The sequence below is a fragment of the Lithobates pipiens genome, unplaced genomic scaffold, assembly GCF_037356315.1.
Source record: "Lithobates pipiens isolate NorthernLeopardFrog02 unplaced genomic scaffold, aLitPip1_a1.2 Scaffold_8, whole genome shotgun sequence".
NCBI lineage: Eukaryota > Metazoa > Chordata > Amphibia > Anura > Ranidae > Lithobates > Lithobates pipiens.
Genome location: NW_027507903.1, coordinates 435,110,861 through 435,125,631, shown reverse-complemented (window position 1 = coordinate 435,125,631; position 14,771 = coordinate 435,110,861). Strand labels below are relative to the sequence as shown.

The 14,771-nt window shown below is 47.9% G+C and overlaps 1 protein-coding gene across 6 annotated transcripts in view; it reads right to left on the bottom strand.

Annotated features, from left to right (window-relative positions):
* The window catches only part of LOC143964536 (E3 ubiquitin-protein ligase RNF213-like), a 955,032-nt gene that overhangs the window by 383,863 nt on the left and 556,398 nt on the right, over window positions 1–14,771 (bottom strand). For all 6 annotated transcript variants that reach the window (XM_077474321.1, XM_077474324.1, XM_077474323.1 and 3 more), the window contains exons 30-32: window positions 13,258–13,394; window positions 5,217–5,312; window positions 765–883 (exon numbers count right to left, since the gene is read on the bottom strand). In XM_077474321.1, coding sequence (XP_077330447.1) covers window positions 765–883; window positions 5,217–5,312; window positions 13,258–13,394 — 352 coding nt within the window. The remainder of the gene's footprint in view (window positions 1–764; window positions 884–5,216; window positions 5,313–13,257; window positions 13,395–14,771) is intronic.

The following is a 14,771-nucleotide window of genomic DNA, read 5'->3' as shown; positions in this document are numbered from 1 at the left end:
TCGCCCCCTGCTGGTTACTACTGGTAACAGGTCTTGGCTGGTATGTACCATTATTATTATTTTTTGGAACATGTCTCCCATTATTATTCATGATTAGCATACAAGCTCTGCACATATTGTTTCAGATATATCTGTATTAATATGATTATACTTATATTCTAGACTATGTACATACGAGATACAATATATGCCTAGGAAAAAGGACGGATGATCCGAAACAGGTCGGGATTTTTCTCAAAGCTTACATATGTCGCAAGTCTATTGCTAACTTAATTAAAGTTTTGTCTAGTAACCTTTTATTTACATATGTTGCCACAATAACATTTTTTACCATATATGTAATATGTACTACTAATAAATGACGGTGCTATACTTCATTTATGGACTGGTCTATCTCATTCAAACATCCCCAGGGGTACCAGCTGTGCCTGTCGCACTAGGCCATTTTTTCTAGTATTACTTTACTAGATAAGGTTAGATTTGAGATATGCATTAAAACCCTATCCTTTGAGAAGGGAACATGAAACATTGATAAAATGGAGGAACAGCTTCAAATCTGACATAGTTTTTAACCCTAGTTCAGGCTGTAAAACTGAATGTAAAAATATTATTAAAAAAAGGTTTTAGCTGGAACTTGGCTCTAAGTGATGTGTGCTGCTTTCATTTTTATAGAATGTTAAGTTGAAGCATAAAGGGCTAGTTTTTAGCAAGTATTACATTCAGTGAAAAATACTAGACTAATTAGCATGCCAAGTTTGTCTTACCTCCTCGAAAACCCACATAGGATGAGCCTTTCAGCATTCTGGGAAGTTTGGTTATAAAGTAAACAAATACAGATACATCAGTGAGATTCACCTTATGTATTTCATTCATAGCACAGTACCTGAAAAACATTAAATATATGAAGAATGTAATGACTGTCATTATGCCTTTCATTCCTATCTGCATAAATAGTCACAGTATCAATGGAAGAAGAAGAAAAAAATTACATGGGAACATTAAAGAGCTAATGACCACAAAACTGATACTGTATATACCTTTTATATTTCAGTACTTTGTGCCCAGTTTAATCTATGTATCCTAATAATTCTGTTGTGAAGGGTTCCAGTTTGTTAAAATGATAATATAATAATTCCTCCAGTATTTGAGTGCTCCCACTCTGCATGAAGGAGCACAGGGGGCAGATTTGGACAACAGCACTGTCAGTCTGGGGAGAGGGGAATGTTAGATCTAATAACAGATTTAAATATGCTAACATATTAAAGCCAACCCCAACCTCACACTTTATAAGCAGTTACAGCAAACAGAGCCCATCCCTGGCATCCGGTACAAAATATTTACCATTATAGAAAATGAACAAGGATTACAAAAACCCCATGGTGGGGGCTCTAGTGAGTGGTCTTGCCACTCAACAGATATAAAAGAGGCTAATGCATGATCCAATCAGAAGGAGACTACTGCCTTCTGATAGACTTGCATAAGAAGCTGACACAGGCACAGCCCTTTTACTCTTTTAAGATATTATTTTTGAATAAATTCTATTTGGTTATATCTATTTTTTTTTTTATAAAAATAATTATATAGTTAGTAGGGTAGAGGTCAATACCAATATTGACCTGAGGTTCTCTGCTCTAAAGTCTGGTTTCATTTGGTTGCTTAGAAACACCTGCTAGTTGTCTAGAGCAGGGGTCATCAACCCCCGGTTCGCGGCCCACTACCGGGCCGTAGCGTGGATCAGAGAGGAAAGCGGGCGGGCGAATAAGAGAAGCGGGCTGGCGAGCAGAGATGACATCTCTCTCCGCCCGCCTAGCATCCCCGCTCTTCCACCCTCACAACGTGTGGAATTTCGGCGGTGCGGCGGGGAGCAGAGAGATGACATCATCTCTCCCTGCCCGCCTAGGATCACCGCTCTTCTGCCCTCACAGCATACAGAATGTCGGAGGTGCGGCGGGGAGCAGCGAGATGACATCATCTCTCACTGCCCGCCCCGCATCTCTGCTCTCCTGCCCTCATTTAAGAAAGACCACTGAACTAGTGTCACCAGTGACAATCCTCATCTGGTGGCACTGGCGGGTGATGTGGCATTCCTCAACTGGTGACAGGCAGGTGATGTGGCAAGTGGCATTCCTCAACTGGTGGCAGGCAGCGTGGCAAGTGGCATTCCTCAACTGGTGGCAGGCAGCGTGGCAAGTGGCATTCCTCAATGGTGGCAGGCAGCGTGGCAAGTGGCATTCCTCCTCTGGTGGCACAGGCAGGTGATGTGGCAAGTGGCATTCCTCAACTGGTGACAGGCAGGTGATGTGGCAAGTGGCATTCCTCAACTGGTGGCAGGCAGCGTGGCAAGTGGCATTCCTCAACTGGTGGCAGGCAGCGTGGCAAGTGGCATTCCTCCTCTGGTGGCACAGGCAGGTGATGTGGCAAGTGGCATTCCTCAACTGGTGACAGGCAGGTGATGTGGCAAGTGGCATTCCTCAACTGGTGGCAGGAAGCGTGGCAAGTGGCATTCCTCATCTGGTGGCACAGGCAGGTGATGTGGCAAGTGGCATTCCTCAACTGGTGACAGGCAGGTGATGTGGCAAGTGGCATTCCTCAACTGGTGGCAGGCAGTGTGGCAAGTGGCATTACTCAACTGGTGGCAGTCAGAGTGGCAAGTGGCATTCCTCAACTGGTGGCAGGCAGCGTGGCAAGTGGCATTCCTCCTCTGATGGCACAGGCAGGTGATGTGGCAAGTGGCATTCCTCAACTGGTGACAGGCAGGTGATGTGGCAAGTGGCATTCCTCAACTGGTGGCAGGCAGCATGGCAAGTGTCATTCCTCATCTGGTGGCAGGCAAGCGTGGCAAGTGGCATTCCTCATCTGATGGCACAGGCAAGTGACGTGGAAAGTGGCATTTCTCATCTGGTGGCACAAGCAGGTGGTGTGGCAAATGGCATTCCTCAACTGGTGGCAGGCAGCGTGGCAAGTGGCATTCCTCAACTGGTGGCAGGCAGCGTGACAAGTGGCATTTCTCATCTGGTGGCAGGCGACTTGGAAAGTGACACACTCAGGGCTCCCACTGATTCTATATAGTTAGTAGGGTAGAGGTCAATACCAATATTGACCTGAGGTTCTCTGCTCTAAAGTCTGGTTTCATTTGGTTGCTTAGAAACACCTGCTAGTTGTCTAGAGCAGGGGTCATCAACCCCCGGTTCGCGGCCCACTACCGGGCCGTAGCATGGATCAGAGAGGAAAGCGGGCGGGCGAATAAGAGAAGCGGGCTGGCGAGCAGAGATGACATCTCTCTCCGCCCGCCTAGCATCCCCGCTCTTCCACCCTCACAACGTGTGGAATTTCGGCGGTGCGGCGGGGAGCAGAGAGATGACATCATCTCTCCCTGCCCGCCTAGGATCACCGCTCTTCTGCCCTCACAGCATACAGAATGTCGGAGGTGCGGCGGGGAGCAGCGAGATGACATCATCTCTCACTGCCCGCCCCGCATCTCTGCTCTCCTGCCCTCATTTAAGAAAGACCACTGAACTAGTGTCACCAGTGACAATCCTCATCTGGTGGCACTGGCGGGTGATGTGGCATTCCTCAACTGGTGACAGGCAGGTGATGTGGCAAGTGGCATTCCTCAACTGGTGGCAGGCAGCGTGGCAAGTGGCATTCCTCAACTGGTGGCAGGCAGCGTGGCAAGTGGCATTCCTCAATGGTGGCAGGCAGCGTGGCAAGTGGCATTCCTCCTCTGGTGGCACAGGCAGGTGATGTGGCAAGTGGCATTCCTCAACTGGTGACAGGCAGGTGATGTGGCAAGTGGCATTCCTCAACTGGTGGCAGGCAGCGTGGCAAGTGGCATTCCTCAACTGGTGGCAGGCAGCGTGGCAAGTGGCATTCCTCCTCTGGTGGCACAGGCAGGTGATGTGGCAAGTGGCATTCCTCAACTGGTGACAGGCAGGTGATGTGGCAAGTGGCATTCCTCAACTGGTGGCAGGAAGCGTGGCAAGTGGCATTCCTCATCTGGTGGCACAGGCAGGTGATGTGGCAAGTGGCATTCCTCAACTGGTGACAGGCAGGTGATGTGGCAAGTGGCATTCCTCAACTGGTGGCAGGCAGTGTGGCAAGTGGCATTACTCAACTGGTGGCAGTCAGAGTGGCAAGTGGCATTCCTCAACTGGTGGCAGGCAGCGTGGCAAGTGGCATTCCTCCTCTGATGGCACAGGCAGGTGATGTGGCAAGTGGCATTCCTCAACTGGTGACAGGCAGGTGATGTGACAAGTGGCATTCCTCAACTGGTGGCAGGCAGCATGGCAAGTGTCATTCCTCATCTGGTGGCAGGCAAGCGTGGCAAGTGGCATTCCTCATCTGATGGCACAGGCAAGTGACGTGGAAAGTGGCATTTCTCATCTGGTGGCACAAGCAGGTGATGTGGCAAATGGCATTCCTCAACTGGTGGCAGGCAGCGTGGCAAGTGGCATTCCTCAACTGGTGGCAGGCAGCGTGACAAGTGGCATTTCTCATCTGGTGGCAGGCGACTTGGAAAGTGACACACTCAGGGCTCCCACTGATTCTGCATTATGGTGAGTGGAACTATTTAATTTATATTACAATGTAATATAAGAAATAATGCCCTTCAATCATTCTGACACCATGCCAACCATGGTGCCATGATGATTGAAGTACCAACAGCCGAACACCAGCTATTGCAAGATAAATTGCCGGCAAAATTTGCTTACCCCCCCCCCCCCCCCACGTGTGTGCGTACATCACCCCTAGTCCCTCGCCAGGCCTTGGCACAATTTTCTTCCACGCAGCCGGTCCCCGGTGCCAAAAAGGTTGGGCACTGGTCTAGAGGGCTGTGGAAGCCTTGCAATGTTGTGTCCTCGTGTAAAAAATAAAATAAAAAATGCGCATGTTATCAATTTTGAAAATGAATTTCTTCACTATGCTTATAGAAACAAATATGAGTTGATTGTTGAATGTGCTTTTACTGCTTGTTCAGAATTTGAAAAACAGAGTGAATTATCTGGGCACAAGTTCAATTTAAAAGTGGGTGATCAACTGTGGTAAGTAATATTTTGGGGCATGTCTAAGTTGCAGATACTTGTAAAAGCAACCTCAGGGTAAAGGTAAAGAGTCCTGAAATTGTACATATAATTTAAGAAGGTACATTTTTTTCAAGATATAATTTTGTGGATAACATCTCATTTGTAGAGGTTAAATACAAAAAGACAACTTACTTTGCTGATGCCACAAGGTTTGCTCCCAGGGGTCCCTCTTCAAAGTCCGTCTGTATGATCAGTACAAGATTTCCAGATGAGCCATTGAGAAAACTCCTTATTTGAAAAAAACAACAAACACACAATTAAAAAAAAATCTATTATTGTACCAATATTTATGCTATGTAGCAGCAGGGGTTAATACGTTTAATAATGTCCCAAATTTAGATCAGGGAAGCTGTACAGTATATGCAATCAAGGTACACCATAGAAAACAGATGCTTACTAAATGAGACTAATTTAAATTGAATTTAAAAAAAACTTAATGAAACACCCGTTCTTTGAAAAAACATCATAAATAAAAAAACAATATATTTTTGATAAAATGTACTATAAACACTAAAAGCCGCTGCTCAAACTAAGTCTCATAAGTTTCTTGCACCCTAGTTGACTAAATCATAAATGCCAAAATGAGAATTGCTAAAAACTACCCAAAGCAATGATTACTGTATATCTTAAAGTGAATTCACAAAGTGCAGTCTAATAAAGTGCAATACATCAATAAACATGTGTAAGTGTAATAAAGTGCATAAGCTGTCAAACAGTGTTTCTGAAATAAAGTGCTGTCATAATTAGGTGCCCCCCTGGCACCTGGAATGATCTGCCAATACTTTTTGTTGGACAATCTGCTTCTCCGTACTGCTCTGGAGCCAGTGTACGCTCAAAATGGCAGAAGTGATGTCACAGCAGGAAGTCCCACCTATACACGTTTCGTCACATCCAGGGCATCATCAGAAAGTAACTTGCAAATTATGTGAGTGCACTACTTTTAGTCTGTTTTGGGATTTTATACAATAAAGGTATGTTGTGTTATGATTTCCCTGGTCTAATTCCGTTATGAATACATGAATATGGAGTATATTATTCCTATGATGTCCCAGAAAGCTCTGTGACTGGAGATTAGTGGAAAATGGTAGTTGAGAGATAATAATTACTTTGGTGCATTGGCGACCTACTTATAATAAGTGGTCCCCCCCTGCTGGTGAGTAAGAACCCTGTTGGGGGATTGTGAAAATCACAGTGTGATTTCATCAAGGGCAAACAGACAACTTAACATTTTATTTCAGAAACACTGTTTGTCAGCTTATGCACTTTTGGTATATTTAGACATGTTTATTGAATTATTGCACTTTTTTAGACTGCACTTTGTGATTTTATCAGCCCAACTTGTGTTCACTTTTAGATATGCAGTAGCCGCTGCTCATTTTCCTATTTATAAAGTGAATTTTAGCTTTGGCAGGCAATGTGCTCACTTATTTCCCTTGCTCACTGGACCACCATCAGGGAAAAGAAAAACTTGAGTGTGACACTCACTAAACTTTCTACCATATGAACTTTCTACCAACTTTCTACCATATGATAGCGCATGTGATTAGCCCAGCACTGACATATGGGGATGGAGAGATGCATTATATTTCCAAAAGTATTGGGAAACCTGCCTTTACAGGCACATGAATTTTAATGGCATCCCAAAGGTGTTCTATTGGGTTTAGGACAGGACTCATCCATGTCTTTATGGACCTTGCTTTGTGCACTGGTGTGTTGGAACAGGAAGGGCCATCCCCAAACTATTCCCACAAAGTTGGGAGCATGAAATTGTCCAAAATGTCTTGGTATGCTGACACCTTAAGGGGTCGAGCCCAATCCTTGAAGAAAACCCCCACACCATAATCACCCCTCCACCAAATGATTTGGACCATTACACAAAGCATTGCATAAAGACATGGATGAGCAAGTTTGGGGTGGAGCAATTTGACTGGCCTGCACAGAGTCTTGACTTCAACCCGATAAAACACCTTCGAGATGAATGAGAGTGGAGACTTGAGCCAGGTCTTCTTATCCAACATCAGTGCCTGACCTCAGAAATGCACTTCTGGAAGAATTGTCAAACATTCCCACAGACACACTTCTAAACATTGTAGACAGCCTTCCCAGAAGAGTTGAAGCTGTTATAGCTGCAACGCGTGGGCCAACGCAATATTGAACCCTACGGACTAAGACGGGGATGCCATTTGAGGTCATGTGTAGGGATGAGCCGAACACCCCCCGGTTCGGTTCGCACCAGAACTTTCGAACGAACCCCAAATTCGAACGAACTTTAGAACCCCATTGAAGTCTATGGGACTCGAACGTTCGAAATGAAAAGTGCTAATTTTAACGGCTAATATGCAAGATACTGTCCTAAAAAGGGTTTGGGGACCTGGCTCCTGCCCCAGGGGACATGGGTCAATGCCTAAAATGTTTTTAAAAATGGGCGTCTTGATGGGAGCACTGATTTTAATGACGATTAAAGTGAAAAAAAAAGTGGAATATTCCTTTAAATATGGTGCCTGGGGGGTGTCTGTAGTATGCCTGTGAAGTGCCACGTGTTTCCCGTGTTTAGAACAGTCCCTGCACAAATGACATTAAACGGAAATAACACCATTTAAAACTGCTTGCGGTTTTAATGTTATATCTGGTTCCTGCAATATGGTTGAAAATCATTGAGAAAAATGGCATGGGTAGCCCTCCCTGCCCATTACCAGCCTATTTGGGTCTTGTACGCATATTAAGGGGAACCCTGTACCCATATTAAAAAAAGGAAATGTGTGTGGCCCCCAGGCCCTATATACTCAGAACAGCAGTATACAGGCGGTGCAAACAAGACAGGGACTGTGTAGGTTTGTTGTGTTAAGTTGAATCTGTTTGTAATTTTCAACTGGTACATTTTTTAAGTGTAACTCCAGTCAAAAAAACAATTTTTAAGCTTTTTGGAAAACATAGGGAAGGGTTATCACCCCTGTATAATTTGTTTTGTCGTCCATCTTTTTTCATCTCACTTGCTGTTGTCTCCTTCCGTTTGCAAGTAGGAGATGTTTGTAAATTGGATGTTTGAAAGTAGGGGCCTGCCCTATATGCTCTGCAGAAATGGCGGAACAAGGTGTTGGTTTTGCCACAACATTGTAAGCCCTCAAAGTGACTCTTGGTGGGCGCTGGAGCGCCCTGCTGTGAACGATTATATCAAGAATTGTAATTACATGCCATTGTTGAACAGTGGTAGAAAAATTGACCTTTGGTGGTTGTGGTGCTCAACAACCTAAGTCCTCACCGTTACTCTGGGTGGGCACAAGAATTGTAATTACATGTCCCTGTTAAACAGGGGCAGAAAAATTTGGCCTTAGGCACTGCTGCTGGTGCCACCACACTGCAACCTCTCCCATATACTCTAGTGTTATTGCAGGAATTGGCCCTGCTGCAAAGCATTGCATCAAAAATTGTAATTAAACGCCCCTGTTAGGGGCAGAAAAATTGGGCTGATGGCATCACCCAGAACCAGAAATGTTCTTCCAACATATCAGCGGAGGAGGAAGAGGATAGACAATCAACATAACAGGACAGTCACTCAGCATCAGCATAGGCAGTCTTGAAGGGATGTGATATTTCAAAAAAATTATTCTGTTACATCAGCTTCAGGTGCTTGGTAGCTGTGGGTGATTCAAGACTGATTCATCTTGATGAAGGTCAGTCGATCAACTTATTCGGTGGACAGGCGCACCCTGTGATCGGTAACAAAGCCACCAGCAGCACTGAAGGTGCGTTCCGAAAGAACGCTGGATGCAGGACAGGCCAGTAGCTCAATTGCATACTGTGCAAGCTCTGGCCAGTGATCCATCCTCAAGACCCAGTAAGCCAGAGGATTTTCGGTGGGAAAGGTGTCCAAGTCTGACCTTGCCCCTAGGTATTCCTGCACCATGTAAATCAGACGCTGGCGATGGGTGCTGGAACCGATCATACCTTGGGGCTGCGGACTAAAAAATTGTCTGAAAGCATCAGTCAGACGGCCACCTTCTCCACCGCTCCTTCTAACCGATGCCTCAGCAACACGTTTTCCAGGACCAGGAGTTTGTAACCTCCCAGTCTCTGGGAACGCGTTGCACAGACCTTTCTGCAAGGCCTCCCGGAGATGTCTCATCCTCTGCTCCCTCTGCGATGGCAAGATAAGGTCGGCAACCTTACCCTTGTACCGTGGATCAAGGAGAGTGGCAAGCCAGTAATGGTCCCTCTCCTTGATCCGAAGAATACGAGGATCCTTCCGCAGGCTTTGCAGGATCAGGGAGGCCATGCAGCGTAGGTTAGCTGAGGCATTCGGTCCGGAGTCCTCTGGGTCACTAAGGACAATATGATCCGCAGCTACCTCCTCCCAGCCACGTACAAGTCCACGTGTTTCTTGGGACTGTAAATCATCCCTACAAGACTGCTGCTGCTGCTGCTGATGCTGAGTGCCAGCCTCCACCTCCATGCTGACACAATCATCCTCCTCCTCCTCTTCCTCCTCCTCATCCTCTTCCTGTGTGATGGGTGGCACAGCAGGAACACTATCTGGATAAAGGGGGCCTTGAGAGGCAAGGAAGTCCTCCTCTTCCTGCCTCTGTTCTGCCTCAAGTGCCCTGTCCATTATTCCACGCAGCGTATGCTCCAAGAGGTGGACAAGAGGCACAGTGTCACTGATGCATGCACTGTCACTGCTCACCATCCTTGTGGCCTCTTCAAAAGGTGACAGGACAGTGCATGCATCCCTGATCATGCCCCACTGGCGTGGTGAGAAAAAACCGAGCTCCCCTGACCCTGTCCTGGTGCCGTAGTCGCACAGGTACTCATTGATGGCCCTCTGCTGCGTGTGCAGCCGCTGCAGCATGGCCAACGTTGAGTTCCATCTGGTGGGCATGTCACATATAAGGCGGTTCTTGGGCAGGTTCAACTCCTTTTGGAGCTCAGCCAGCCGAGCACAGGCATTAAATGATCGGCGGAAATGCACACAGACTTTCCTGGCCTGCTTCAGGACATCCTGTAAGCCGGGGTACCTGCCCAAGAACCGCTGCACCACCAGGTTAAGGACGTGAGCTACACAGGGCACATGGGTCAGTTGTCCCTGTCGGAGGGCGGAGAGGAAGTTGGTGCCATTGTCACAAACCACCATTCCTGGCTTAAGCTGGCGTGGCGTCAACCACCTCTCGGCCTGCCCCTGCAGAGCTGACAAAACATCCGCCCCAGTGTGGCTCCTGTCCCCCAAACAAACCAGCGCAAGCACGGCATGGCATAGTTTTGCCTGCGTACTTGCGTAGCCCCTGGAACGCCTACGAAGCACCTGGTTCTAAGGACAGAGCACTGGAAGAGGCCATGGAGGAAGAAGAAGAGGAGGGGGTGGAGGAGAGAGGTGTGTCACAACCAATAGTAGCATTTTGGAGGCGTGGTGGCGGAACAACCTCCAACACTACTGCACCTTGTCCTGCATCCTTTCCAGCTGCCAGAAGAGTGACCCAATGGGCCGTGAAAGACAGATAACGTCCCTGTCCATGCCTGCTGGACCATGAGTCAGCGGTAATATGCACCTTACCGCTGACCGCCCTGTCCAGCGAGGCAAGGACATTGCCTTCCGCATGCCGGTAGAGAGCCGGAATCGCCTTCCGTGAGAAAAAGTGGCGTTTGGGCACCTGCCACTGAGGAACCGCACATTGTACAAACTCACAGAAGGGGGCCGAGTCTACCAACTGAAAAGGCAGCAGTTGAAGTGCTAGCAATTTAGCCAAGCTAGCATTCAACCGCTGGGCATGTGGATGGCTGGGAGTGAACTTCTTTCGCCGGTCCAGCAGCTGGGGCAGGGACATTTGCCTGCTATAATCGGACGTGGGTGTACCGCTAGCAGAGTTCCCGGAAGCACTTGGCTGTGACACACCTAATTCTACACCTTCATTCCTCTCAGAGCAGGTTTCAGAGAGGACTGAAGGTCTAGTGGGGTTGGAGATGCCAGCTGATGAGGAGCAAGGAGAGGTCCGCTTTGTTCTTTGGTGTGGGTCTTTGAGGTACGCTTGCCAATGAGCTGCATGGCAGGTCAACATATGTCTGGTCAAGCGGTGCCCAAGCGGCTGATGTTTTGGCCACGCGAGATACGCTTGAGACATATGTTGCAAATAGCAGTGGTGCGATCTGATGCACTCAACTCAAAAAAGGCCCACACCAAAGAACTTTTAGAATAACGCGCAGAGGCAGCGCCCTGCACAGGCGGAGCTCTGCGGTGTGATTCAGTCGGTGTGCTGCCCCTAAGCTGGCCCCCGGAGGGCATCCTGCCTCGTTTCAACATGTGCCTCCTCCTCCTCCTCCTCTCTCCTTCCAGGCACCCACGTGGAGTCAGTGCCCTCATCATCCCCTCCCTCTTCATCGCTGTAGCAAACCTGGCAGTATGCTGCAGCTTGTGGAACATGACTGCCAGATTGCTGTCCTTCTTGAGCATCCCCTCTCTCTGCGCTCACGCTACTGCCTTCCTATAGCTGAGTGTCATCATCAGAGCCCACAAAACACTGGGCATCCTCCTGGAGCATTTACCCAACACTGTGCTCAAAGAGTTCAGGAGACTCCTCAGGAGGACGTGGTGGGTCTAGGGAAGGAGTCACTGATGATGACATTGAGAGGAGGGAAGACGATGCGTTGGCAGCTGCTTTGCTAGTACCCTGAGACTGGGTGAGAGAGGATGAGAAGGATGAAGAGGACTTGGTCATCCACTCTACCAAGTCGTTGGCATGTTGCGGCTCAACATGTCCAGCTGCCGAAAAGAAGGACAAAAGTGTCCCATGGCCACGTGCTGATGACAGTGCACCGCGTCCACGACCAGCACTGTTGTCTCTAGACACAGAGCCTGCTTGCCCTCTTTTATCGGCTCGCGCCTGTCTGCCTCTCCTTGCTGGCCTTCCAGACATGGTAATGGCCTGAAGGGAGTTGGGTAAAAAAGCAGTTGGGTAGTGTATATTGTGCTAGAGGCACACAACACCCACTAACTCCTGCAGATGCCTTTATTATAGAACACCAGAGATAAAGGGGTATATACAGATGTATACTGTGCTGTGCTGGAGGCACACACAACTTCCAATAACTCCTGCAGATGGCAAGTGGTCTCAAATAGAGAAGAGCTATGTAGGTGGATATAGCAGTATGTACTGGGTACAGAGCACGCAGACAGCACGCACAAGCTCCTAACACTACTGACTGCAAGCTCTATTATAAAAGATAGATCACTAGCTATATAGGTGAGGTGAATATAGCGGTGTATACTGCGGTCAGGGCACGCAGACAACAACCACTACACAACAGCAAGATCAAAAATCGGCCGAAAACGATCGGTGTGTACTGTGTTGAAGGTACACAGAACACCCACTGCTTCAGACGCCAACACACTACACAAGGCCGCCGCGCTGGCGGCCTTATATAGTGTGGGGCGTGCACTACACAGCCTGAGCTATGATTGGCCACAGGCATACTGCCTGTGGCCAATCATGGCTCTCCTCGCTGCTGGCGCTGCGATTGGCCAAGCATGCGGGGTCACAGTGCATGCTTGGCCAATCATGAGCCAGCAATGCACTGCGCCATTGCAGTGCATTGTGGGCCGCGAGCGCCACACGAATTTGGCGCGAACGGACCAAAATGTTCGGACTTCGCCGAACGGACGAACAGCCGATGTTCGAGTCGAACGTATGTTCGACTCGAACACGAAGCTCATCCCTAGTCATGTGTGTATAAAGGCAGGTGTCCCAATACGTTTGGTAATATAGTGTAGTTCTCAGCCCTGTGCACATTTCAAGTCACACTGATTGAAGTGAGCAGCAGGAAGGGTGCAAAGGGAAGGGAAAGGCTTTTATGTGCTGCTGGGAAACACAGAAGTTAAGTGAATCCGTTGCTTGACCATGAATGGGCATTAAATGACCAAAAATAAGTTATTAATATTTGTTTACTTAATTGTGAAATCACACAGCTTTTAGTTGCTGAAATACATTTTAAGCACATCTACAAATGTATAAATTAAAATATGATCTAGGCAGGGTCTCTTACTTTGCCTTCACTGTAGCATTTGGTAAGAATGATTACTCCCCAGTGTGATCCAAATTATGGGTTCACCCAAAGAACTGATCTTTGTATCTTTCCCATGCTTGATCCAGGCACACATGGCAGAGTGACAGATTTTATAATGACTCACCAAATTTTTTTCAGAAAGGAGAGTTCTGTATCTATATGCTGCAAGGACAAAATTTCAATGCTATTGACTTGGCCGCTTAACTCTGCTTCTAAAATCTTTTTGTCAGCCGACGTGAGAAGACGGGAAAATGTTGTGATCTAAACAAAACAAAGACATAAAAAAAATATTTTTTGTTATTATAAAATGCTGAAGGGGAAACTACAGTTTACTGAGTCAACCAACACAATTGATTTCTAGGACTGCGCAAAGAAAATAGAATGGAAAAGCTGCGGAAACTTATAATTCAATCTATAAGAATATTTGACATATATATTGATGCAGGTTACTTAAGCCCTGCCTGCCAACAGTACGCATATACGCGGCCTCACTGGACTGGGATTTTTTTCTGTGGGGCAGCATATACAGTATGCGTATCTGTCTTTATGCTGAGTGCCACACAGCCCGCTTCCAGCACAGAGACCAGGGGATCGCTGTGATAGCCTCTGATTGGATATCACAGTGATCAGTAGTGATGGACGAACTTCCGACGGGACGTTTCGCGAACGCGAAACGCGAACGGACACAAACGTTCGCGAAAACGACCGTTCGCCGCGGGCTCCATTGACTTCAATGGGAGGCGAATTTCGCAAACCTTTAGGTCGAATTTGCGGCCACGGGGTAATTATTAGGGGGTAGCACGTAGTCCCACCACCTGGACAATAGCATAATACATGTATGAGGTGAATTTGGGATCGATAACTACAAGCATTTTTTTTTTATTTGGGAAATTGTTCTGACAATTCAGGACTATGGAGCTAATGAAGGCAATGGAGGAGAGGGAAGGTCAGGGACCAGGGTAGGCAAACAAGAGGGTGCAGGAGATACAGAGCACTGACAGCAGCACCGTAATACAGAGCACTGACATCAGCACCGTGACATACAGCGCTGACAGCAGCTCCGTGACATACAGCGCTGACAGCAGCTCCGTGACATACAGCGCTGACAGCAGCTCCGTGACATACAGCGCTGACAGCAGCTCCGTGACATACAGCGCTGACAGCAGCTCCGTGACATACAGCGCTGACAGCAGCACCGTGACATACAGCGCTGACAGCAGCTCCGTGACATACAGCGCTGACAGCAGCTCCGTGACATACAGCGCTGACAGCAGCTCCGTGACATACAGCACTGACAGCAGCTCCGTGACATACAGCGCTGACAGCAGCTCCGTGACATACAGCGCTGACAGCAGCACCGTGACATACAGCGCTGACAGCAGCTCCGTGACATACAGCGCTGACAGCAGCTCCGTGACATACAGCGCTGACAGCAGCTCCGTGACATACAGCGCTGACAGCAGCTCCGTGACATACAGCGCTGACAGCAGCTCCGTGACATACAGCGCTGACAGCAGCTCCGTGACATACAGCGCTGACAGCAGCTCCGTGACATACAGCGCTGACAGCAGCTCCGTGACATACAGCGCTGACAGCAGCTCCGTGACATACAGCGCTGACAGCAGCTCCGTGACATAC